Source organism: Salmo salar, chromosome 06, assembly GCF_965601325.2.
Source record: "Salmo salar chromosome 06, fSalSal1, whole genome shotgun sequence".
NCBI classification, from domain to species: domain Eukaryota; kingdom Metazoa; phylum Chordata; class Actinopteri; order Salmoniformes; family Salmonidae; genus Salmo; species Salmo salar.
In genome coordinates, this window is record NC_138296.1 from 12,592,294 (window position 1) to 12,618,895 (window position 26,602).

At 47.7% G+C, this 26,602-nt stretch overlaps 1 protein-coding gene across 1 annotated transcript in view; it reads right to left on the reverse strand.

Annotated features, from left to right (window-relative positions):
- Positions 1–6,114: 6,114 nt before the first annotated feature.
- LOC106594110 (protein sidekick-2) overlaps positions 6,115–26,602 on the reverse strand; it is a 150,533-nt gene continuing 130,045 nt past the window's right edge. Inside the window, exons 39-44 of the mRNA XM_082976327.1 lie at positions 25,529–25,654; positions 25,209–25,373; positions 24,803–24,943; positions 22,154–22,298; positions 14,439–14,568; positions 6,115–8,489 (exon numbers count right to left, since the gene is read on the reverse strand). Coding sequence (XP_082832453.1) covers positions 7,956–8,489; positions 14,439–14,568; positions 22,154–22,298; positions 24,803–24,943; positions 25,209–25,373; positions 25,529–25,654 — 1,241 coding nt within the window. The 3' untranslated portion in view covers positions 6,115–7,955. The remainder of the gene's footprint in view (positions 8,490–14,438; positions 14,569–22,153; positions 22,299–24,802; positions 24,944–25,208; positions 25,374–25,528; positions 25,655–26,602) is intronic.

Sequence of the window (26,602 nt, forward strand, 5' to 3'; positions counted from 1 at the left end):
AAGGGGGTGATAACAGACTTTAAGTAGAGGATGCACAGTTTAAGAGGAAGGTTCCTGGTATGTGTGAGGCCGGACGGCTTATGGCGTCAGCATGCTTCAGTTTGGCTGGCGCTTAGCCTAACTCGGCTAGCCGAATCCGAACGAGTGTGCTCGCATACGCCCTTAAAAGACCTATACTTGAAAAATGAGAATAAAGTGGCAATAGTACTGTTTGTCCATTTTGAGACGTCGTATATTTCCTCAAAATATAATTAATCTAAGATAACTGAAGAAATCTCTAATTAATTTAGACGTTTTGCAGAGGAGATTTTAGTCTCGTAAGAAAAAATGGCGGACATCAGAACTTTTAAAAAAAATCAAAAAGCGACTTTTTCAAATCCGGCTAGTCTCATGCAAGAGATCACAGGCTTGACTAGTCAGATTTGCGGGGGAGTGATCAACCGCGGCTCTATCCATGGTGCTGAATCTATGCTTGTGCTGCTATTGTTAGTCTGTTTATTAAACGCAGCATCGGATATGCCACAGTAAGCGGGTTATCATAATCTAAAAACAGCCACAACCTTTCCAAATCCCCCTGATAGCCAGGTACAAGGGGAGAGAAAAGGACTTAACAAGCTGGTTAACATCTTTCAGTCAAAGGTAGACTCAAACTAATGTCATTTTCACTAGGCTGTAATAATAACCACATCATATTTTACCGCTCAGCCAACAGAGCTTCATAGGCCTACTTTTAAAACCAGGCTACATCAACTAAATGAGGTATAATTACGTCAGAATTACGTCAGTTGAACAGGAATACCCAGGATGCCCGGGAGAAGCTTGCAAATTTCTTACAGAATTGGTAGATTTGATGGAAAATATTCAACCTTATTCAGAACCATATGGTCCTCAAAGTTTTAGTGAGCGTACCCAGCCCAAGGTCCATCTGAAGGTCTTCTGCAGTTCATTCATTCGGCCGTTCGTTCTGCACGTTGTGTTTTGGCCTAACAATCCAGGTTAGAGTTAGCATCCCACACCTGGCCTAACAATCCAGGTTAGAGGAACCATCCCACACCTGGCCTAACAATCCAGGTTAGAGGAACCATCCTACACCTGGCCTAACAATCCAGGTTAGAGGAACCATCCCAGACCTGGCCTAACAATCCAGGTTAGAGGAACCATCCCAGACCTGGCCTAACAATCCAGGTTAGAGGAACCATCCCAGACCTGGCCTAACAATCCAGGTTAGAGTAAGCATCCCACACCTGGCCTAACAATCCAGGTTAGAGTAACCATCCCAGACCTGGCCTAACAATCCAGGTTAGAGTAAGCATCCCACACCTGGCCTAACAATCCAGGTTAGAGGAACCATCCTACACCTGGCCTAACAATCCGGGTTAGAGTAAGCATCCCACACCTGGCCTAACAATCCAGGTTAGAGTAAGCATCCCACACCTGGCCTAACAATCCAGGTTAGAGTAACCATCCCAGACCTGGCCTAACAATCCAGGTTAGAGTAAGCATCCTACACATGGCCTAACAATCCAGGTTAGAATAACCATCCTACACCTGGCCTAACAATCCAGGTTAGAGTAAGCATCCTACACCTGGCATAACAATCCAGGTTAGAGTAAGCATCCTACACCTGGCCTAACAATCCAGGTTAGAGTAACCATCCCACACCTGGCCTAACAATCCAGGTTAGAATAGCCATCCTACACCTGGCCTAACAATCCAGGTTAGAGGAACCATCCTACACCTGGCCTAACAATCCAGGTTAGAGGAACCATCCCAGACCTGGCCTAACAATCCAGGTTAGAGGAACCATCCCAGACCTGGCCTAACAATCCAGGTTAGAGTAAGCATCCTACACCTGGCCTAACAATCCAGGTTAGAGGAACCATCCTACACCTGGCATAACAATCCAGGTTAGAGTAAGCATCCTACACCTGGCCTAACAATCCAGGTTAGAGTAAGCATCCTACACCTGGCCTAACAATCCAGGTTAGAGTAACCATCCTACACCTGGCCTAACAATCCAGGTTAGAATAACCATCCTACACCTGGCCTAACAATCCAGGTTAGAGGAACCAGCCCAGACCTGGCCTAACAATCCAGGTTAGAGTAAGCATCCTACACCTGGCCTAACAATCCAGGTTAGAGGAACCATCCTACACCTGGCATAACAATCCAGGTTAGAGTAAGCATCCTACACCTGGCCTAACAATCCAGGTTAGAGTAAGCATCCTACACCTGGCCTAACAATCCAGGTTAGAGTAACCATCCTACACCTGGCCTAACAATCCAGGTTAGAATAACCATCCTACACCTGGCCTAACAATCCAGGTTAGAGTAAGCATCCCATACCTGGCCTAACAATCCAGGTTAGAGTAAGCATCCTACACCTGGCCTAACAATCCAGGTTAGAGTAAGCATCCCATACCTGGCATAACAATCCAGGTTAGAGTAAGCATACAACACCTGGCCTAACAATCCAGGTTAGAGTAAGCATCCCACACCTGGCCTAACAATCCAGGTTAGAGTAAGCATACAACACCTGGCCTAACAATCCAGGTTAGAGTAAGCATCCCAGACCTGGCCTAACAATCCAGGTTAGAATAACCATCCTACACCTGGCCTAACAATCCAGGTTAGAATAACCATCCTACACCTGGCCTAACAATCCAGGTTAGAGTAAGCATCCCCTACCTGGCCTAACAATCCAGGTTAGAATAACCATCCTACACCTGGCCTAACAATCCAGGTTAGAATAACCATCCTACACCTGGCCTAACAATGTCTGTGATGATATGGCCATTAGACTATATAGTTATTCAGAATCAGCCCCCTCTGTTACTCTGACTGGCAGGGCTGCTGTTGAGTGATAGATGATGACACTAGAAAAAACTAATGTTCAAGTCACTAGGAAAGAACAGTCAGTGAATTAATTCATCATCTCTATCCATAGTATGATTTAGGAAAATACTTTTTCAGACAATTCAATTGTTGTAAAAGATGCGTGATGAACTTTATGATGACAAGCACTTTACTGTAAACTCCCCCCTTATCCCCCTCTCTCTTTCTCCTCCCTCATGTACTTTCTGCAATGAAATGAACAGCATGATGGACTGTATTTAAACAGCCAATGTCCATCAGTCATATTTTATAGCCATTTCCTTTCCTTGTTGGCCGAGTTCCCAGTGTATTCTTTCTTTCTCTCTCTCTCGCTCTCTCCCACTCTCTCTTTCTCCCACTCTCTTTCTCTTTCTCCCTCTCTTTCCCTTTCTTCCTCTCTTTCTCTTTCTTTCTTCCCCTCTCTCTTTCGCTCTCTGTCTCTCTCTCTCTCTCGCTCTCTGCTCTCTCTCTCTCTCTCTCTCTCTCTCTCTCTCTCTCTCTCTCTCTCTCTCTCTCTCCCTCTCTCCCTCACTCCATCCGGCTCCTGGCCCTGTGAGTTGGATCTTAATGAGAATCTCTAGACAACTGCAGTGCTCTGTTTGGGTTTGTGGATGCATTAACGATTTGCCAAGGATCTGTCTTTCTGTCCAATTACTGCCGTCAGAGGAGGGCTTCTGCAAAATATAAGCTTTCTGGAGCTTCCTGTGGATTGTAGACCGGGCCTCTCATTTCGTTGTACCCACCTCTCTCTCTCTCTCTCTCTCTCTCTCTCTCTCTCTCTCTCTCTCAACCCCTCTCTCTTTTTGTTGTCTCTCGTCTCTCTCCTTCCCCTCTACTAAGGATACAGATTTTCCGGTTAGAAAGAAAGAGATTATCTCCAGGCTTACTATCCCACCCTCCCCCTTTCATCCTCCCTTCTCCCCTTTCATCTCCCTTCTCCCCTGTCATCCCCCATTCTCCTCTATCAATCTCCCTACTCCCTGTCATCCCCCACTCTCCCCTTTCATCCTCCCTTCTCCCCTGTCATCCCCCATTCTCCCCTATCAATCTCCCTACTCCCCTGTCATCCCCCATTCTCCCCTGTCATCCTCCCTTCTCCCCTGTCATCCCCCATTCTCCCCTATCATCCTCCCTTCTCCCCTGTCATCCCCCATTCTCCCTATCATCCCCTTCTCCCCTGTCATTCCCCATTCTCCCCTATCATCCCCTTCTCCCGTCATCCCCCATTCTCCCCTATCACCCCCTTCTCCCCTGTCATCCTCTTCTCCCCTGTCATCTCCCCTTCTCCCCTATCATCCTCTTCTCCCCTGTCATCCCCCCTTCTCCCCTGTCATCCCCCTTCTCCCCTGTCATCCTCCCTTCTCCCTGTCATCCCCCCTTCTCCCCTGTCATCCTCCCTTCTCCTTGTCATCCCCCTTCTCCCCTGTCATCCCCCCTTCTCCCCTGTCATCCCCATTTCTCCCATGTCATCCCCCTTCTCCCCTGTCATCCCCCCTTCTCCCCTGTCATCCCCATTTCTCCCATGTCATCCCCCTTCTCCCCTGTCATCCCCCCTTCTCCCCTGTCATCCCCATTTCTCCCATGTCATCCCCCTTCTCCCCTGTCATCCTCCCTTCTCCCCTGTCATCCTCCCTTCTCCTTGTCATCCCCCTTCTCCCCTGTCATCCCCCCTTCTCCCCTGTCATCCCCATTTCTCCCATGTCATCCCCCTTCTCCCCTTCTCCCCTGTCATCCCCCCTTTTCACCTGTCATCCCCCTTCTCCCCTGTCATCCTCCCTTCTCCCCTGTCATCCTCCCTTCTCCCCTGTCATCCTCCCTTCTCCCCTGTCATCCCCCTTCTCCCCTGTCATCCCCCCTTCTCCCCTGTCATCCCCCCTTCTCCCCTGTCATCCTCCCTTCTCCCCTGTCATCCTCCCTTCTCCCCTGTCATCCCCCTTCTCCCCTGTCATCCTCCCTTCTCCCCTGTCATCCTCCCTTCTCCCCTGTCATCCTCCCTTCTCCCCTGTCATCCTCCCTTCTCCCCTGTCAGCCCTACTCCCCTGTTCTGTCTCTGTCTCTTTTCTGTTCTGTCTCTGTCTCAGTCACTTTTCTGTTCTGTTCTGTCTCAGTCACTTTTCTGTTCTGTCTCTGTCTCAGTCACTTTTCTGTTCTGTTCTGTCTCAGTCACTTTTCTGTTCTGTCTCTGTCTCTGTCACTTTTCTGTTCTGTCACTCTCTTTTCTGTTCTGTTCTGTCTCTGTCACCTTTCTGTTCTGTCACCCTCTTTTCTGTTCTGTTCTGTCTCTGTCTCAGTCACCTTTCTGTTCTGTCACCCTCTTTTCTGTTCTGTTCTGTCTCTGTCACCTTTCTGTTCTGTCACCCTCTTTTCTGTTCTGTTCTGTCTCTGTCTCAGTCACCTTTCTGTTCTGTCACCCTCTTTTCTGTTCTGTTCCGTCTCTGCTCTGTCTCTGCTCTGTTCTGTCACCCTCTTTTCTGTTCTGTCTCTGTCTCTGCTCTGTCTCTGCTCTGTTCTGTCTCGTCTCTGTCTCGTCTCTGTCTCTTCTCTTCTCTGTCCCTGTCTCATCTCGGCTCGGCTCTGTTCTGTCTCTGTCCATGTCTCATCTCGGCTCTGTTCGGTCTCTGTCCCTGTCTGCTCTGTCTCTGCTCTGTCTCTGTCCTGTCTCTGCTCTGTCTCTGATGTGGCTGGGAAGAATCAGGTCAGCTATCTGCCTATTAGCATCTAGTGTCAGTCATCTTTATGGCTCTGGCTCTGACAGAGTTGTGTTCTATGTGAAGGAGGATGGGGTTCTTTCAGTAGTGTTGCCTAGCTACTGTACATAAACATGGACAAGTTCATGTTATTCATACTTCAACATATTACTGATTATTTAACTTTATCGAGTGCCTTGATATCTGCTCCAGACCTATGAGGCTGATCCTGATTATTTAACTTTAGCGAGTGCCTTGATATCTGCTCCAGACCTATGAGGCTGAACCTGATTATTTAACTTTAGCGAGTGCCTTGATATCTGCTCCAGACCTATGAGGCTGAACCTGATTATTTAACTTTAGTGAGTGCCTTGATATCTGCTCCAGACCTATGAGGCTGAACCTGATTATTTAACTTTAGCGAGTGCCTTGATATCTGCTCCAGACCTATGAGGCTGACCTTTCAGGTAGAAACTGAATAAACTGCAGGAACATTCAACAGAGTCTGGGTATCTATTTCAAGGCTTACAATTTGAGGCATTCAAAGAAACAATTTGTAGAAAATAAAATAATTTATTGTTGCAGTAGTACCATGGTCATGTGGTTCTGATGTGTACAGTGAGTTTCAGCACACAACAACACAGGTGATATAAGTGTCCTTATGGACCTTTAATGTGATCAGGCACCTTCTTCCAATGGTTTCCATCCCGTTAGAAATGTCCCATAATACTTTGGTCAAATGAATATTATAATACAACAAATGTGGGTGTTTATCTATGTATAGGTGGAATTAAGCCTAAATCATATTGTAAAGTGTTGAAAAACCACATTCAACATTATGCAGTTGCAGAGGAATGTACTGTAGCTGTAAGCACACAGATAACATTATGCAATACTTTTTTAATGAGATTGATAACATTACCATTACAGAAGTGATTGATAGATACCATTAAGAAATAAATATCTGTTCATCAAAATGAAGACAAATGCATATCACATATGTACATATAAAATAGCAACAATGTTTTGGGTTTAAGTGAGAAGAACATCAAAGGTGTTGAAGCCGTTGTAGCTGATTGAGTGTCGTGGTACCAAATGTCATTCGTCATGTTACAGTTGACTCTTACGTTTGTCCTTGGTTCATATTTCTAGCCCACATTGAGTCTTTTCCCCTTTAATTGTGTTTTCTGTCATTCTCTGTAAGACATAGTCCACAGTCCACTGATCCTTTGTGATGTGGTACTGTTCTCTTGTTCATATAGGCTGCACTTTAAATACTAATTTCCTGGTTCACGTGTCGTGGCTGTCATGTAAAATACTATTATTAATGTGCCAAGCATCATAAACATTCTGAATGATTGTCTTTTAAAACAAAATGAAACTCTCTCTCTCTCTCTCTCTCTCTCTCTGTCACACTCACTCTTTCTCTCTCTCACTCTCTCTTGCTCAATCATACACACACACACACACACACACACACACACACACACACACACACACACACACACACACACACACACACACACACACACACACACACACACACACACACACACACACACACGGGAGAGCGAAAAAATAATATCTAAGATGCCTGCAATGTTTACTATAATATCGAGAGAACACCTTTAAAAATAGTTGTCATTAAGAAACAAGCAGAAAAAAATGTAAACCAACTACAACAAAAGAATCCCCTTTTCACTATGAGCTAAAGTGAGCTGTACGGCGCTGGCCAGGTTACACATCCACTATAGTAGATGGAACCATGTTGGACAGGATCATGTGAAAAGAAACTGTCCAAGCCAGCACAGTAGGGTTCAGGGTCAGCCCTATAGTGTGAATGAGGGCTAGCCAGCCCAATAGGGCTCAGGGTCAGCCCTATAGTGTGAATGAGGGCTAGCCAGCCCAATAGGGCTCAGGGTCAGCCCTATAGTGTGAATGAGGGCTAGCCAGCCCAATAGGGCTCAGGGTCAGCCCTATAGTGTGAATGAGGGCTAGCCAGCCCAATAGGGCTCAGGGTCAGCCCTATAGTGTGAATGAGGGCTAGCCAGCCCAATAGGGCTCAGGGTCAGCTCTATAGTGTGAATGAGGGCTAGCCAGCCCCAATAGGGCTCAGGGTCAGCCCTATAGTGTGAATGAGGGGTAGCCAGCCGAATAGAGCTCAGGGTCAGCCCTATAGTGTGAATGAGGGGTAGCCAGCACAGTAGGGCTCAGGGTCAGCCCTATAGTGTGAATGAGGGGTAGCCAGACCAATAGAGCTCAGGGTCAGCCCTATAGTGTGAATGAGGGGTAGCCAGACCAATAGAGCTCAGGGTCAGCCCTATAGTGTGAATGAGGGATAAAAGAGACCTCTGGGATGTATGTTCCTACTGGGAGCAGTGTGTTAAACGTGGTTCAAACGAAAGAGGAGAATCCCGCGGTAGGAGGCTGCTGCGTGGAGGAACAGCCCAGGCTGCTTGGAGGCCTACTGCTGTACAGGAGGGTCCCATGCTGGCTGGGGGGTTCAGACACAGAACAGGACAGCAGCGAGGGAGTGGGAGTCCGGCTGCCCTTTGGCCTGAATAGTGTGCCCTGACACTGGGGTGCCAGACCCTGGATGAGACCCCCTTGGCTATGGAGCCCCTGGAGGCCCTGGGGCTGGGGGGATGGAGAGAGGGCCCGGGGCAGCAGGGGGGGTAGTGGGGGCAGGGGTGGAGGGTGTCTCGGGGTGGTGTTGGTGGTGGGCTGGATGGGGTCCTGATCATCCAGGGGGTGGGGGTGCAGCGGCTCTGGCTGGGTATATCCGTAGGCCGGGGGGCGGGAGACGCCCTTCTGCTGGCGGCGCCAGGAGTTATAGTAGGTGGGGTCACTGATGTAGTGGTTGACAAAGGAGTGGGTCTTCGGCTGCCCACCCCGGTTCTGATCCACCTCGTACTCGCTGTCGCTGCCCTGGGGTTGGACAAAAAGGAATAGTGGTTTTAGTTGAGGAATGAGAACTTAGTCGGTGTAGATACTAGCTACATCAAACACAGATAAGGAGTGAGAACGGTGGGAACGGTGGGTGTAGATACTAGCTACATCAAACACAGTTTCAGATAAGGAGTGAGAACGGTGGGTGTAGATACTAGCTAAATCAAACACAGTTTCAGATAAGGAGTGAAAACGGTGGGTGTAGATACTAGCTAAATCAAACACAGTTTCAGATAAGGAGTGAGAATGGTGGGTGTAGATACTAGCTAAATCAAACACAGTTTCAGATAAGGAGTGAGAACGGTGGGTGTAGATACTAGCTACATCAAACACAGTTTCAGATAAGGAGTGAGAACGGTGGGTGTAGATACTAGCTACATCAAACACAGTTTCAGATAAGGAGTGAGAACGGTGGGTGTAGATACTAGCTACATCAAACACAGTTTCAGATAAGGAGTGAGAACGGTGGGTGTAGATACTAGCTACATCAAGCACAGTTTCAGATAAGGAGTGAGAACGGGGGATGTAGATACTAGCTACATCAAGCACAGTTTCAGATAAGGAGTGAGAACGGGGGATGTAGATACTAGCTACATCAAATACAGTTTCAGATAACACAATAGGAAGATTAAGACTTCCTATGGGAATTATGATTCATTGTCAACCTGATTTACTAAAGGCTTTGTTCTACAGGTCTAAAGGGCATGATTACAAACAAGTAATAATGGTCTTCATCTAACTGAGAAAACTCAAGACTGTGGATTAGGCTACTACTATCTGTGATCTGTCTCCCAGCAGCTAACACACAGGTGACAGACAGCTAACACACAGGTGACAGACAGCTAACACACAGGTGACAGACAGCTAACACACAGCTAACAGACAGCTAACACACAGCTAACACACAGCTGACAGACAGCTAAAACACATCTAACAGACAGCTAACACACAGCTAACACACAGCTAACAGACAGCTAACAGACAGCTAACAGACAGCTAACACACAGCTAACAGACAGATAACACACAGCTAACAGACAGCTAACACACAGCTAACAGACAGCTAACAGACAGCAGGACCTACTACTATCTGGGATCTGTCTTCCAGCAGCTAACACACAGCTAACAGACAGCTAACACACATCTAACAGAGAGCTAACACACAGCTAACAGACAGCAGGACCTCACCCAAAGCCCTGAGGAGCACCGATCTGATACGTGTAAACAAGAGTCTCCTATAGATGGACAGAGAACAATACAACTATCACAGGAGGATGGTGGCACCTCAATTACGGAGGATGGGCTCGTGGTAATGGCTGGAGCGGAATGAGTGGAATGGTTTCCATCTGTTTGATGCGGTTTCATTCGCTCCGTTCCAGACATTAATCTGAAATGTCTTCCAAGCCACTGAACTTTATTACATCTGCTGAGAAGAGAGGGAGAACACTGGGAAGAGAGGGAGAGCGCTGGAAAGAGAGGGAGAATGCTGGGAAGAGAGGGAGAATGCTGGGAAGAGAGGAAGAACGCTGGAAAGAGAGGGAGAACGCTGGAAAGAGAGGGAGAACGCTGGGAAGAGAGGGAGAACGCTGGGAAGAGAGGGAGAACACTAGGAAGAGACAGAGAACGCTGGGAAGAGAGGGAGAATGCTGATTAGAGAGGGAGAACGCTGAGAAGAGAGGGGGAACGCTGGGAAGAGAGGGAGAACGCTGGGAAGAGAGGGAGAACGCTGGGAAGAGAGGGAGAACGCTGAGAAGAGAGGGAGAACACTGGGAAGAGAGGGAGAACGCAGGAAAGAGAAGGAGAACGCTGGAAAGAGAGGTAGAACGCTGGGAAGAGAGGGAGAATGCTGAGAAGAGAGGGAGAATGCTCGGAAGAGAGGGAGAACACTAGGAAGAGACGGAGAACGCTGGGAAGAGAGGGAGAATGCTGATTAGAGAGGGAGAATGCTCGGAAGAGAGGGAGAACGCTGGGAAGAGAGGGAGAACGCTGGGAAGAGAGGGAGAATGCTGAGAAGAGAGGGAGAATGCTCGGAAGAGAGGGAGAACACTAGCAAGAGACGGAGAACGCTGGGAAGAGAGGGAGAATGCTGATTAGAGAGGGAGAACGCTGAGAAGAGAGGGAGAATGCTGGGAAGAGAGGGAGAATGCTGGGAAGAGAGAGAATGCTGGGAAGAGAGGGAGAACGCTGGAAAGAGAGGGAGAACGCTGGAAAGAGAGGGAGAACGCTGGGAAGAGAGGGAGAACGCTGGGAAGAGAGGGAGAACACTAGGAAGAGACGGAGAACGCTGGGAAGAGAGGGAGAACGCTGGGAAGAGAGGGAGAACACTAGGAAGAGACGGAGAACGCTGGGAAGAGAGGGAGAATGCTGATTAGAGAGGGAGAATGCTGAGAAGAGAGGGAGAATGCTGAGAAGAGAGGGAGAATGCTGATTAGAGAGGGAGAACGCTGACAAAAGAGGGAGAACACTAGGAAGAGACGGAGAACGCTGGGAAGAGAGGGAGAATGCTGATTAGAGAGGGAGAACGCTGATTAGAGAGGGAGAACGCTGAGAAGAGAGGGAGAACAATGGGAAGAGAGGGAGAACGCTGGGAAGAGAGGGAGAACGCTGGGAAGAGAAGGAGAATGCTGAGAAGAGAGGGAGAACACTGGGAAGAGAGGGAGAACGCAGGAAAGAGAAGGAGAACGCTGGAAAGAGAGGGAGAACGCTGGGAAGAGAAGGAGAACGCTGGAAAGAGAGGGAGAACGCTGGGAAGAGAGGGAGAACACTAGGAAGAGACGGAGAATGCTGGGAAGAGAGGGAGAATGCTGATTAGAGAGGGAGAACGCTGAGAAGAGAGGGAGAACGCTGGGAAGAGAGGGAGAACGCTGGGAAGAGAGAGAGAATGCTGAGAAGAGAGGGAGAATGCTCGGAAGAGAGGGAGAACACTAGCAAGAGACGGAGAACGCTGGGAAGAGAGGGAGAATGCTGATTAGAGAGGGAGAATGCTGAGAAGAGAGGGAGAATGCTGGGAAGAGAGGGAGAACGCTGGGAAGAGAGGGAGAACGCTGGAAAGAGAGGGAGAATGCTGGGAAGAGAGGGAGAACGATGGAAAGAGAGAGAATGCCGGGACGAGAGGGAGAATGCTGGGAAGAGAGGGAGAACGCTGGAAAGAGAGGGAGAACGCTGGGAAGAAAGGGGTTACGCTGGGAAGAGAGGGAACGTTGGGGAGAGAGGGGAGGGTATGGGACTCTGTCAGAGTAACATCTGTAACATCTGTCTTCCAACACCCTGGCTGTCTGTGTTTGCAGCTACCTGTACAGCACAGTCACAACATTGTTCAACCCAACTCTGAATAAACACTGCTCTCTCTCCAAGGAGCCCCAAACTACTGTTATTCTACTCCCCTGCATGGCAGTTACTGTTTACCTGACACTAAGACAAATAAATGAACTGTCTCTTTCCTGCTGGAAACTACAACATCTGTCTGTCTAGCTAATAGACCATTAATACTGCTGAGGGTACAGGGGATAGGATGACACACACACACACACACACATTTAGATTTGTTGTTCTTTGGTAAGATAGAACAAGTTTAATTTTAAACGTTTTTGTTTGACCTGATCGTACGATGTGCTTACATATGTGACATCATGATTGCTGTGCACAAAGGAGCCAATTAGAAGGATGTATTGCTTTACAGCATGTTACTATTGAACCTTCTCAATGTCCCTGAACAGTCTGTTTCACTATTCTACATGCTACACCTGGGTTCTCATTCTATTTTGTTCCTTATCCTTGTTTGAGCTCTGTATGATTGAGCTTACCTGGTGCAATGGAACCAACAGAATAGTCCTAAAAGTGCAAAACTCAGTCTGCTACACACTGACACGTCAAGTACCCCAGATTAACATGACATTTCCTGTTTGAGTCTGAGAATGAACTGGTACTGAAGCCATGAGGGGTTGAGGACATGAGAATCAGACAAATCCTTCCTTCCCATGGGATAAATAATAACTCATATAAAAACAGAGAAAGAGAGAGTGAGAAAGGGGGGGATAGAGAGGGGGAGAGAAAGAGAAAAAGGGTGGAAAGACAGAGAGAGACATAATGATAAATAAGAAACTCAGAGTGGGAGGGAGAAATGTCAGTCATGTCAGCTATCTTATGTCAATAACAGGCCATTCTAGTTGGTGGTGACACACTTGAAACTGACCCCTCGTACTGACAATGTATTGGTTCTGACTTGAAACTGACCCCTCGTACTGACAATGTATTGGTTCTGACTTGAAACTGACCCCTCGTACTGACAATGTATTGGTTCTGACTTGAAACTGACCCCTCGTACTGACAATGTATTGGTTCTGACTTGAAACTGACCCCTCGTACTGACAATGTATTGGTTCTGACTTGAAACTGACCCCTCGTACTGACAATGTATTGGTTCTGACTTGAAACTGAGCCCTCGTACTGACAATGTATTGGTTCTGACTTGAAACTGAGCCCTCGTACTGACAATGTATTGGTTCTGACTTGAAACGGACCCCTCGTACTGACAATGTATTGGTTCTGACTTGAAACGGACCCCTCGTACTGACAATGTATTGGTTCTGACTTGAAACTGACCCCTCGTACTGACAATGTATTGGTTCTGACTTGAAACTGACCCCTCGTACTGACAATGTATTGGTTCTGACTTGAAACTGACCCCTCGTACTGACAATGTATTGGTTCTGACTTGAAACTGACCCCTCGTACTGACAATGTATTGGTGCTCACTTGAAACTGACCCCTCGTACTGACAATGTATTGGTTCTGACCAGTTCTACATGAGAGGGGGGAAGGTGAGGATATAACAAGACATTACAATAGTTAAAGACGTTACAGTGATCGCTAAACTCTGACAGAATTCAGCTCATGATGGGTTTATGTACTGTACCTGTCGGCTACAGTAACTGTACCTGTAGGCTACAGTAACTGTACCTGTCGGCTACAGTAACTGTACCTGTCGGCTACAGTAACTGTACCTGTCGGCTACAGTAACTGTACCTGTCGGCTACAGTAACTCTACCTGTCGTCTACAGTAACTGTACCTGTAGTCTACAGTAACTGTACCTGTCGGCTACAGTAACTGTACCTGTCGGCTACAGTAACTGTACCTGTCAGCTACAGTAACTGTACCTGTCGGCTACAGTAACTGTACCTGTCGGCTACAGTAACTGTACCTGTAGTCTACAGTAACTGTACCTGTCGGCTACAGTAACTGTACCTGTAGTCTACAGTAACTGTACCTGTAGGATATAGTAACTGTACCTGTAGGCTACAGTAACTGTACCTGTAGGATATAGTAACTGTACCTGTCGTCTACAGTAACTGTACCTCTCGCCTACAGTAACTGTACCTGTCGACTACAGTAACTGTACCTGTTGTCTACAGTAACTGTACCTATCGGCTACAGTAACTGTGCCTCTGAGTCTGATATCTCAGAGGGCTTCTCAGTCAGGCTGCTGTAATCTACAGTAACTGTACCTATCGGCTATAGTAACTGTACCTGTCCCCTACAGTAACTGTACCTGTAGTCTACAGTAACTGTACTTGTCGTCTACAGTAACTGTACCTGTAATCTACAGTAACTGTACCTGTGAGTCTGATATCTCAGAAGGCTTCTCAGTCAGGCTGCTGTCATCTACAGTAACTGTACCTGTCGTCTACAGTAACTGTACCTGTGGGTCTGATATCTCAGAAGGCTTCTCAGTCAGGCTGCTGTAATCTACAGTAACTGTACCTGTCGTCTACAGTAACTGTACCTGTTGTCTACGGTAACTGTACCTGTGAGTCTGACATCTCAGAGGGCTTCTCAGTCAGGCTGCTGTAATCTACAGTAACTGTACCTGTGAGTCTGATATCTCAGAGGGCTTCTCAGTCAGGCTGCTGTAATCTACAGTAACTGTACCTGTGAGTCTGATATCTCAGAGGGCTTCTCAGTCAGGCTGCTGTTCTCTGCAGGGATCAGATCGTTATACTTGGTACTGACATCTTCATCAGAGTAGTGTAGACTGCCTGGACTGGGCCTCGGGGGAGACCTGGAGAGAGGAGGGGGGAAAGAGGAGGGGGGGAAAGAGAAAGAGGGAGAGGGAAAGAGAGAGAGAAAGACAAATACAGAGAGAGAAATTCAAGGTCAATTTTAAGTGTTAGACAACTTGGTATTGTTTCTCTGTTACAGTCTTATCTAACAGTTGGAAAGTCAAACACATCGTGAGGTTGACAGCATAGCCCACTGACCATGACAGTTCTTTAAGTCACTTTGTTAGTGTCCTGAATAGAAAACATTCAGTGACCATCCTCAGTCATGTAGACTACAGAATGTCTTCTGAACTATTCAAGCTTGCTGCTCATAGAACTCCAAGTTCTCCCTTTCCATTAAGTTGAGTGGCTCGGCCTATTGGCTGTTTTCCATAATGTATTGTTGTTTGTTTCCTCAGTGCAGTCTCTTAGTCAGCCAGTCAGCCAGTCAGTCAGCTAGCTAGCCAGCCAGCCATTCTGCCAGTGCAGTCAGTCAGCCAGTCAGTCTGTCAGTGCAGTCAGTCAGTCAGTGCAGTCAGTCAGTCAGTCAGTCAGTCAGTCAGTCAGTCAGTCAGTCAGTCAGTCAGTCAGTCAGTCAGTCAGTCTCTCTGTCAGTCTGTCTCTCTGCCAGTCTCTCTGTCAGTCAGTCAGTCAATCTCTCTGTCAGTCAGTCAGTCAGTCAGTCTGTCAGTCTGTCTCCCCACAGTCAGTCTCTCTGTCAGTCAGTCTTTCTGCCAGTCTCTCTGTCAGTCAGTCAGTCAGTCAGTCAGTCAGTCAGTCAGTCAATCTCTCTGTCAGTCAGTCAGTCAGTTAGTCAGTCAGTCAGTCAGTCTATCAGTCAGTCAGTCTTGAGGACAGCCTACAAAGTCTGTAGTAGGAACTCAAGTTACACTTTATATAAGAGGTCAACACAACGCTGCTGCCTTGACATTCAACAGGCTTCCTTCTGCTTGTGTTCTGTTGAGTGTCAAGTTACACTTTACATAAGAGGTCAACACAACGCTGCTGCCTTGACATTCAACAGGCTTCCTTCTGCTTGTGTTCTGTTGAGTGTCAAGTTACACTTTATATAAGAGGTCAACACAACGCTGCTGCCTTGACATTCAACAGGCTTCCTTCTGCTTGTGTTCTGTTGAGTGTCAAGTTACACTTTACATGAGGTCAACACAACGCTGCTGCCTTGACATTCAACAGGCTTCCTTCTGCCTGTGTTCTGTTGAGTGTTTGTCACAGCGTCAGACAAAAGCCAGTTATTATTGGTCAGGACAGACCCTGCTCCTCTGGTCCTCTTGGCACAGATCTCCGTTGAGACACATGGAGCAGCTCTGTGAGAGTTCTTAGTGCACATGGCACCCTATATTCCTTATAGTCCCTATATAGTGCACAACTTTAGACCAGAGCCTATGGTAAAAAAGTAGTGCACTATATAGGGAATAGGGTGCCATTTGGAACGCATATTATTACATATATACACTAGATGAAAGACAGGAGTGCTGTTTTGAAGCCACCACGCATTCATCTTGGCACTCCCCCAACCTAGTAAAAAATATTTTGGAAGCTTTAGAAAAGCAGTTATTTTCTTCTATTACAGGCACCTTAATGCAGATACTTTTAAATTATATTATGTCCTTGAAACATTTCATTGAAATACTGTAGATATGGTTTACCCCAGCCTATCAGAGCTGGGGTAAACAACCTGTAGTATGGTTCTACTGGGCCTATCAGAGCTGGGGTAAACAACCTGTAGTATGGTTCTACTGGGCCTATCAGAGCTGGGGTAAACAACCTGTAGTATGGTTCTACTGGGCCTATCAGAGCTGGGGTAAACAACCTGTAGTATGGTTCTACTGGGCCTATCAGAGCTGGGGTAAACAACCTGTAGTATGGTTCTACTGGGCCTATCAGAGCTGGGGTAAACAACCTGTAGTATGGTTCTACTGGGCCTATCAGAGCTGGGGTAAACAACCTGTAGTATGGTTCTACTGGGCCTATCAGAGCTGGGGTAAACAACCTGTAGTATGGTTCTACTGGGCCTATCAGAGCTGGGGTAAACAACATGTGGTATGGTTCTACTGGGCCTATCAGAGCTGGGGTAAACAACATGTGGTATGGTTCTACTGGGCCTATCAGAGCTGGGGTAAACAACCTGTGGTATGGTTGGTCATGTGTTGCGGCGCTAAGCTAACGGACCTCATGGTGGTTGAGATATTAAGATATAGTGTTAGGTTCAGAGTCCGATTCCTCCAGTGCAGGGGAAACCAGAGTGAGGCCGTGTCTCAAATGGCACCCTGTTACATATTGGTCCTGGTCAAAAGAAGTGCACTATATAGGGAATAGAGTGATATTTGGGACTCAATCAGGGTGGTTTTGCAGTGCACCCATTATGGAGGAATGTGTTAGATGGATGGAGGTTGGGGGAGGGGGTGGGGACAGTGCTGGTCTCTTCCTGACTGAGGAGGCCCGGGACGGGGATCAAAGGAACCAGTGCTGCATCCTGCCTCCCTTCTCTCTGAAGTGCTCCAGTCGGGTGCAGCTTCGTTAACGACCGGCTGCCCTGAGAGGGAGAGGGTGGGGTGAGGGTGGAGGATGGGATGGAAGGAAGGAGGTAGAGAGGGAGAGAGGAGTAGAAGTGATGGGGGAAGGCAGGAGGGGAGGAATGAGGAAATGGGTAGGCAGTACTGATCAATTATTTAAACTCTCTGTTTCCTAATGCCTCTGAATTTTAAGTTTCTCCTTCATCACAACTTCCCTCCTCCTCATGTCAACTTCCCTCCTTCCCTCCCAAATCCTTTTGTTGCCTTAACCCTTTCATAGACTACACTGTTATGTGATGTCTTCCAAACGCCTTAGCCAATCTCAATGATTTAGCCATTTCATGTGGCCTATGTAAAGGTCCCCTTGTAACCTGGTACGTGAAAGATAGCACTGGAGACAGAGCCGTCATCAGTTTAATGTGGTTTAAATGGCTCTGCGGTACAAGCCGTGTCAGGCTCACCTCTTTTCCACCTTTATGCACCAAATGATTCTAATCTCATATAAAGACAATGACTGGTTTCTGTACTTCATTAGTATTTTGTACAGATTGACCTCACAAACCTATTTTCTTTGAGCTGTTGCAGCATGTCTCCGACGTTAAGCCCACAGATGTAAACTACTGATGTGAGGGAGCGAGAGAGACGGAAAGAGAAATGGAGAGAAATAAAGAGATAAAGATAGATAGAGAGGAAGCGTGGTCTAGACCTTCAGAGATACAACCCTACAGTAAACATCTCAGACCTCATCCTGGACTTCAACAGAACAGACTACAGTAAACATCTCAGACCTCATCCTGGCCTTCAACAGAACAGACTACAGTAAACATCTCAGACCTCATCCTGGCCTTCAACAGAACAGACTACAGTAAACATCTCAGACCTCATCCTGGCCTTCAACAGAACAGACTACAGTAAACATCTCAGACCTCATCCTGGCCTTCAACAGAACATACTACAGTAAACATCTCAGACCTCATCCTGGCCTTCAACAGAACAGACTACAGTAAACATCTCAGACCTCATCCTGGACTTCAAAAGAACAGACTACAGTAAACATCTCAGACCTCATCCTGGCCTTCAACAGAACAGACTACAGTAAACATCTCAGACCTCATCCTGGCCTTCAACAGAACAGACTACAGTAAACATCTCAGACCTCATCCTGGCCTTCAACAGAGTAGACTACAGTAAACATCTCGGACCTCATCCTGGCCTTCAACAGAACAGACTACAGTAAACATCTCAGACCTCATCCTGGACTTCAACAGAACAGACTACAGTAAACATCTCAGACTTCATCCTGGCCTTCAACAGAACAGACTACAGTAAACATCTCAGACCTCATCCTGGCCTTCAACAGAACAGACTACAGTAAACATCTCAGACCTCATCCTGGCCTTCAACAGAACAGACTACAGTAAACATCTCGGACCTCATCCTGGCCTTCAACAGAACAGACTACAGTAAACATCTCAGACCTCATCCTGGACTTCAACAGAACAGACTACAGTAAACATCTCAGACTTCATCCTGGCCTTCAACAGAACAGACTACAGTAAACATCTCAGACCTCATCCTGGCCTTCAACAGAACAGACTACAGTAAACATCTCAGACCTCATCCTGGCCTTCAACAGAACAGACTACAGTAAACATCTCAGACCTCATCCTGGCCTTCAACAGAACAGGCTACAGTAAACATCTCAGACCTCATCCTGGCCTTCAACAGAACAGACTACAGTAAACATCTCAGACCTCATCCTGGACTTCAACAGAACAGACTACAGTAAACATCTCAGACCTCATGCTGGCCTTCAACAGAACAGACTACAGTAAACATCTCAGACCTCATCCTGGCCTTAAACAGAATAGACTACAGTAAACATTTCAGACCTCATCCTGGCCTTCAACAGAACAGACTACAGTAAACATCTCAGACTTCATCCTGGCCTTCAACAGAACAGACTACAGTAAACATCTCCACAGATCTCACCTGGCCTTCAACAGAACATACATTACGGTGGAGAAAATCAATGACCTAACAGATGTTTTTCTGCTTTACTTTATGTACTTGATGACTGAGGGGCCCCTAGAAGGAAAGGGTCATTTTCCTTGACCTGCACTCCTGAAATAACTTTGTAATATGTGAACAGTGAATACGGTTAGTTACCCCAGTCATTGGCCATGAAAAGCAACCCAAAGGCCCTGGCCCTGGATCTATCTGTCTATTCATTGAGTTCAGACCTAATCAACAGAGAGAGAAGTCTTCCATGAGGGAAATCTTTAAAGGGGTTTGTGTCCGGTGATCAGTCTGCCTTACCCCCCTTCTTCCTCCTCTCTCCCCCTGCCTTACCCCCTCTCCTTCCTCCTCTCTCCCCCTGCCTTACCCCCCCCTCCTTCCTCCTCTCTCCCCCTGCCTTACCCCCCCTCCTTCCTCCTCTCTCCCCCTGCCTTACCCCCTCTCCTTCCTCCTCTCTCCCCCTGCCTTACCCCCCCCTCCTTCCTCCTCTCTCCCCCTGCCTTACCCCCCCTCCTTCCTCCTCTCTCCCCCTGCCTTACCCCCTCTCCTTCCTCCTCTCTCCCCCTGCCTTACCCCCCCCTCCTTCCTCCTCTCTCCCCCTGCCTTACCCCCCCTCCTTCCTCCTCTCTCCCCCTGCCTTACCCCCTCTCCTTCCTCCTCTCTCCCCCTGCCTTACCCCCCCTCCTTCCTCCTCTCTCCCCCTGCCTTACCCCCTCTCCTTCCTCCTCTCTCCCCCTGCCTTACCCCCCCCTCCTTCCTCCTCTCTCCCCCTGGCTTACCCCGTCTCCTTCCTCCTCTCTCCCCCTGCCTTACCCCCTCTCATTCCTCCTCACTGCCCCTGCCTTACCCCCGTCTCCTTCCTCCTCTCTCCCCCTGCCTTACCCCTGCCTTAACCCCACTCTCTCCACCTGCCTTAACCCCCCCTCCTTCCTCCTCTCTCCCCCTGCCTTACCCCGTCTCCTTCAACCTCTCTCCCCCTGCCTTACCTCCCTCTCCTTCCTCCTCTCTCCCCCTGCCTTACCCCCTCTCCTTCCTCCTCTCTCCCCCGCCTTACCCCCTCTCATTCCTCCTCTCTCCCCCTGCCTTACCCCCCTCTCCTTCCTCCTCTCTCCCCCTGCCTTACCCCCTCCTTCCTCCTCTCTCCCCCTGCCTTACCCCCTCTCATTCCTCCTCTCTCCCCCTGCCTTACCCCCCTCTCCTTCCTCCTCTCTCCCTCTGCCTTACCCCCTCTCCTTCCTCTCTCCCCTGGCTTACCCCCCTTTCCTTCCTCCTCTCTCCCCCTGCCTTACCTCCCTCTCCTTCCTCCTCTCTCCCCCTGCATTACCCCCTCTCTCTGCCCATGCCCTACCCTTTCTCCTTCCTCTCTCCTCCTCCTCCTCCTCCTCCTCCTGCCCTACCCCCTCTCCTTCCTCACCCACCTCTCTCCCTGCCTGTGCTTCAATACAGACACCTCAGTCCTTCCACACAGATCAGAGAGAGAAAGCACAACAGAACATAACCCATGATGGAGCTGATGCTGTATGTATAATTGGTTCATCAGACTGTATAACAGCTAATCCATCACTCCATCCATCCTGTGGTTGTTATTGTCTGAAGATAAAGAGGCATGTTTCAACTGCAGTTGATCTCCTGATTAATCTTCTTCCAAATCAATCAGTATGCACTGAGCATGTGAGCTTTAATCTCAGCCATGACCCCTCAGAATGAGAGCTATTATCTCAGCCATGACCCCTCAGAATGAGAGCTTTAATCTCAGCCATGACCCCTCAGAATGAGAGCTATTATCTCAGCCATGACCCCTCAGAATGAGAGCTTTAATCTCAGCCATGACCCCTCAGAATGAGAGCTATTATCTCAGCCATGACCCCTCAGAATGTGAGCCTAATCTTTGCCATGACTCAGCCTCAGAATAGATGGTTTAATCTGAACCTTGACCCTCAGAACAGATGGTTTATTGTGAAACATGGTGCCGTTTGGTAGCCTAGTAGTTAGGACGTTGGGCCAGTAACTGAAAGGTTGCAAGATCAAATCCCCGAGCTGACAAGGTAATAATCTGTCGTTCTCTCACTGAACAAGGCAGTTAACCCACTGTTCCTAGGCCATCATTGTAAATAAGAATTTGTTCTTAACTGATTTGCCTAGTTAAATAAAATAAAAACATGACCCTCATAATAGATGGTTTACTGTGAAATATGACCCTCAGAATAGATGGTTTACTGTGAAACATGACCCTCATAATAGATGGTTTACTGTGAAACATGACCCTCAGAATAGATGGTTTACTGTGAAACATGACCCTCATAATAGATGGTTTACTGTGAAACATGACCCTCAGAATAGATGGTTTACTGTGAAACATGACCCTTAGAATAGATGGTTTACTGTGAAACATGACCCTCAGAATAGATGGTTTACTGTGAAACATGACCCTCAGAATAGATGGTTTACTGTGAAACATGACCCTCAGAATAGATGGTTTACTGTGAAACATGACCCTCATAATAGATGGTTTACTGTGAAACATGACCCTCATAATAGATGGTTTACTGTGAAACATGACCCTCAGAATAGATGGTTTACTGTGAAACATGACCCTCAGAATAGATGGTTTACTGTGAAACATGACCCTCAGAATAGATGGTTTACTGTGAAACATGACCCTTAGAATAGATGGTTTACTGTGAAACATGACCCTCATAATAGATGGTTTACTGTGAAACATGACCCTTAGAATAGATGGTTTACTGTGAAACATGACCCTTAGAATAGATGGTTTACTGTGAAACATGACCCTCATAATAGATGGTTTACTGTGAAACATGACCCTTAGAATAGATGCTTTACAACTATTTGAGCTTTAGAAAAGAGTAGAATACAACAACAAATAGACATCATGCAGAAATCATCTGTGTGTGAATTGACTGTGTGTGTGTATGTGTGTGTGTGTGTGTGTGTGTGTGTGTGTGTGTGTGTGTGTGTGTGTGTGTGTGTGTGTGTGTGTGTGTGTGTGTGTGTGTGTGTGTGTGTGTGTGTGCGTGTGTGTGTTACTGACCGTGTGTAGATGCCGTTCTTGCGGCAGAAGGAGTTCTTGACAGACAGGCGTCTGTTGTTGAGTTCTAGGGCGGGGAAACGGCCCTCGTCCAGCCTGACCATCTCCCCATGGGACAGGGGCAGGGAGGTGCTGTTACTGTGGCTCCCTAGGTGGGGGTAAGATGACACTGGGAGAAGGTTAGTCCATTGTAGGGGCAGGGCACACACACAAGCTAAATGCCTTCTATGCTCGCTTCGAGGAAAGCAACACTGAACCATGTATGAGAGCACCAGCTGTTCCAGATGACTGTGTGATCACGCTCTCCATAGCCGATGTGAGTAAGACCTTTTAACAGGTTAACATTCACAAGGACGCAGGGCCAGATGGATTACCAGGACGCACTCAGAGCATGCGCTGACCAACTGGCAAGTATCTTCACTGACATTTTCAATCTCTCCCTGACCCAGTCTATAATACATACATGTTTCAAGTAGACCACCATAGTCCCTGTGCCCAGAAGGCCTACATGACCATCGCCCCAGAGCACTCACATCGATAGCTGTGAAATTATTTTTGAAAGGCTGGTCTTGCTCACATCAACACCATCAATGATTTAGCACTAAGGTTAATCAGCAGTCTCACTATAAAACCTTTATTGTTAGAGACTCTACTGAGCTGCCAGGCCCTGATCCAACAAAACCATGTTTTGACTGACCCACATGCCCAAATATATACCCTCATACACAGTATAAATCAATCAAATTCAATCAAATTTATTTATAAAGCCCTTCTTACATCAGCTGATGTCACAAAGTGCTGTACAGAAACCCAGCCTAAAACCCCAAACAGCAAGCAATGCAGGTGTAGAAGCACGGTGGCTAGGAAAAACTCCCTAGAAAGGCCAGAACCTAGGAAGAAACCTAGAGAGGAACCAGGCTATGAGGGGTGGCCAGTCCTCTTCTGGCTGTGCCGGGTGGAGATTATAACAGAACATGGCCAAGATGTTCAAATGTTCATAGATGACCAGCAGGGTCAAATAATAATAATCACAGTGGTTGTCGAGGGTGCAACAGGTCAGCACCTCAGGAGTAAATGTCAGTTGGCTTTTCATAGCCGATCATTGAGAGTATCTCTACCGCTCCTGCTGTCTGTAGAGAGTTGAAAACAGCAGGTCTGGGACAGGTAGCACGTCCGGTGAACAGGTCAGTGTTTAGGGGGCAGTGACCTCTCCTCTCTCTTCCTCCTGGCTGGTTAGTGTGACTCACCATGCTGGTGCTTGGTCCTGGTGGTAAGTTTGGACCACAGTAAAACAAACAACTTGTCAGTGGTACAAAATGGCTGTGTTGCCAGTGGTGGCTGGGGGGTAGCTGGGGGTGCAGGCTCTAAAAGGGGCTCTTTGTGTCCCAGAAAAACATGGTCCTTGTCTCTCCTGGACCAGCCAAAGCCCTGTTGACTGACCCCTGACCCCTACAGGACCCCTGGACACTATAGGACCACTCTCAACACCACACTAAATACTAACGGGGCATTGCAAGGTAATGGTGTGAGATCACAGCAGGCTTGACCTCTCTTCCACTCCTTCCTCTCTCCTGTTTCTCACCCTCTCTGTCTATGCTTCCCTTCCTCTCTCCTGTTCCTCTCCCCCTCTCTTTCTCTCCATCCCTGTGAGTTCTAACAGGTCATTATCAAGTGATTATTTTACTGGATTTGGCCATCAGTGCTCCCACAAAAAATGCAGAGGAGGAGCAGTGGCAGTCAACCCGTGATGCCAGAGTCCAACAGTGATTTAACCTGGGATGACTCAGCAGAGCGTCAGTCTGGCACTGTGGGGTTAGGGACAGAAGTCACACACAGTGTACTGACTGAATGACTATTGGCTTAAACATCAGAACAAACCCTGAACACTCACACTGGCAGATCGATACACATTCTTACTAAACAGGGGACAATAATGACCTCTCGTCTCTCATTCTCCTGTCTACCTGTGCTTATGTAAGGCACTTTGTGACAACTGTTACTGTTAAATGGGCTATAATTGAATTTGATAGTGCTTTTAGCTTGGTCTTATATTACAATGGTCATGCTGTATTTTTATAATTGTATAAATAGTTTTCAGATGTTCCAATCACGACTGATGGACCTGGGCTATTCTCCTAACGGGACAGCTTCTCAGACACAGATTAAGACTAGTCCTGGACTGAAAAGATAGATCAATGGTGAATTGCCATCGAAACATAATTTTTTTGTCCAGGACTAGTCGGTGTCCGGGAAACCGCCCCTCAAAAGTATCAATAACTTGGGAATGGAATGTTGGGAATGGAATGTTGGGAATGGAATATTGGGAATGGAATGTTGGGAATGGAATGTTGGGAATGGAATATTGGGAATGGAATGTTGGGAATGGAATATTGGGAATGGAATGTTGGGAATGGAATGTTGGGAATGGAATATTGGGAATGGAATGTTGGGAATGGAATATTGGGAATGGAATGTTGGGAATGGAATGTTGGGAATGGAATATTGGGAATGGACTGTTGGGAATGGAATGTTGGGAATGGAATGTTGGGAATAGAATGTTGGGAATGGAATGTTGGGAATGGAACAAAAAGTTGAAAGAAACACGAATCAGAGAGGACAGTTACACATGGAGCAGTTCTCTGTGTTGTCTACCTGAGTCAGCCTTCTTGGTGTACTTCTTACTCTGGCCCCTGATGATGAGGATGAAGATGAGGAGGAGGATGAAGATTAGGCCCACCAGAGCGATGACCACCAGGAACCACCACTCTTCATAGAAGGGAGACACTTTCTGGGCTGGAGATGAGAGTCACAAGAGAGCTAGATAACAGACATCTGTACCAAGAGGAAGAACAAGTCACTAACTAAACCTATACTGTATGGGCTGGTTTCCCGGACCTAGATGGAGACAAGTACAGAGTTAAAATGTAAGTCAAATAGAAATTCCATTGGTTAAAATAGTTTTTAGTCCTGGAATAGGCTCAATCCAGGTCTGGGAAAGGCATCCATATGTATGTTGTAATATTCAGACATTTATTATAACTGAGCAAGCATAACTAACCAGAGATAGAGGGTGAAGGAGCACTGGGGGAGCCATAGCCGTAGTCGTTGACCCCAATGACCCGGAAGTCATAAGTAACCCCTTCTCTCAGCATGTCCAGGTTCAGTGTGTATGATGTCACTTCCTTTGGAATGTCTTTGATGAGGATATCCCACAGTCCTTCATCTAGAGGGGAGCAGGAAATACAGAGTGTTTGATTGAGCCTGCCTGGAGTCCCAGTAGGGTGGGTTTTGCACTTTCACACTATTCCACTGGTTCCATTGGTTCCATTGGTTCAGTTGCAACAGGCAAGCCTAAGGTCTAATATCCCTTGGACTCACCAGAGGGCCTGGCCTCAATGACGTAGCGTGTAATGGGAGCTCGGCCTGGGTCTCCACTGGTCCAGTGTAGGGTGAGGGCCGTGCCGTACCGGGAGATAAAGGGTTCACCTGGAGGGCCTGGGGCTCCTGGAGGGGAGGGGTGGGGAGAGGAGGGGAGGGGAGAGGATGGGAGGGGTGGAGACAGGAGGGGAGGAGGGGGGAGTGGTGAGGGGAGGGGAGAGGATGGGAGGGGTGGGGAGAGGAGGAGGGGGGAGTGGTGAGGGGAGAAAAGGGGATGGTTGGGATAGGAGAGGAGGGGAGGGGTGGGGAGAGGAGTGGATGGGTAGGGAGAGGAGGGAAGGGAAGGAGAGAGGAGGGGATGGGTAGGGAGAGGAGAGGAGGGGAGAGGATGGGAGGGGTGGAGACAGGAGGGGAGGGGTGGGGAGAGGAGTGGATGGGTAGGGAGAGGAGGGAAGGGAAGGGGAGAGGAGGGGAGGGGTGAGGAGTGGATGGGTAGGGAGAGGAGGGAAGGGAAGGGGAGAGGAGGGGATGGGTAGGGAGAGGAGAGGAGGGAAGGGGAGAGGAGGGGTGGAGTGAAGTGGGTAGATGAGGGGAGCAGGGCAGGATATGTACATACTGTAAAACGACAAACAGAGCACTGACAAAGCCAGCAGTAGGGAGAAAACATTTTAAAACTTCTTTAATCAGGGAAGTACTAGCTGAACTTGTCCAATAAGAACACAGATCTTCATTTTCTGTGGCAAAACATCTCGCTATATTGTTCCCTACTGAACACGACCTATGACCAGCCAGGCTACCTTCCCCTGGTCCGGTAGTGATGTTAGCTGGACCAGAGATACTGTGTTACATACCTTCTCCTGGTCTGGTAGTGATGTTAGCTGGACCAGAGATACTGTGTTACACACCTTCTCCTGGTCCGGTAGTGATGTTAGCTGGACCAGAGATACTGTGTTACACACCTTCTCCTGGTCCGGTAGTGATGTTAGCTGGACCAGAGATACTCTGTTACATACCTTCTCCTGGTCCGGTAGTGATGTTAGCTGGACCAGAGATACTGTGTTACATACCTTCTCC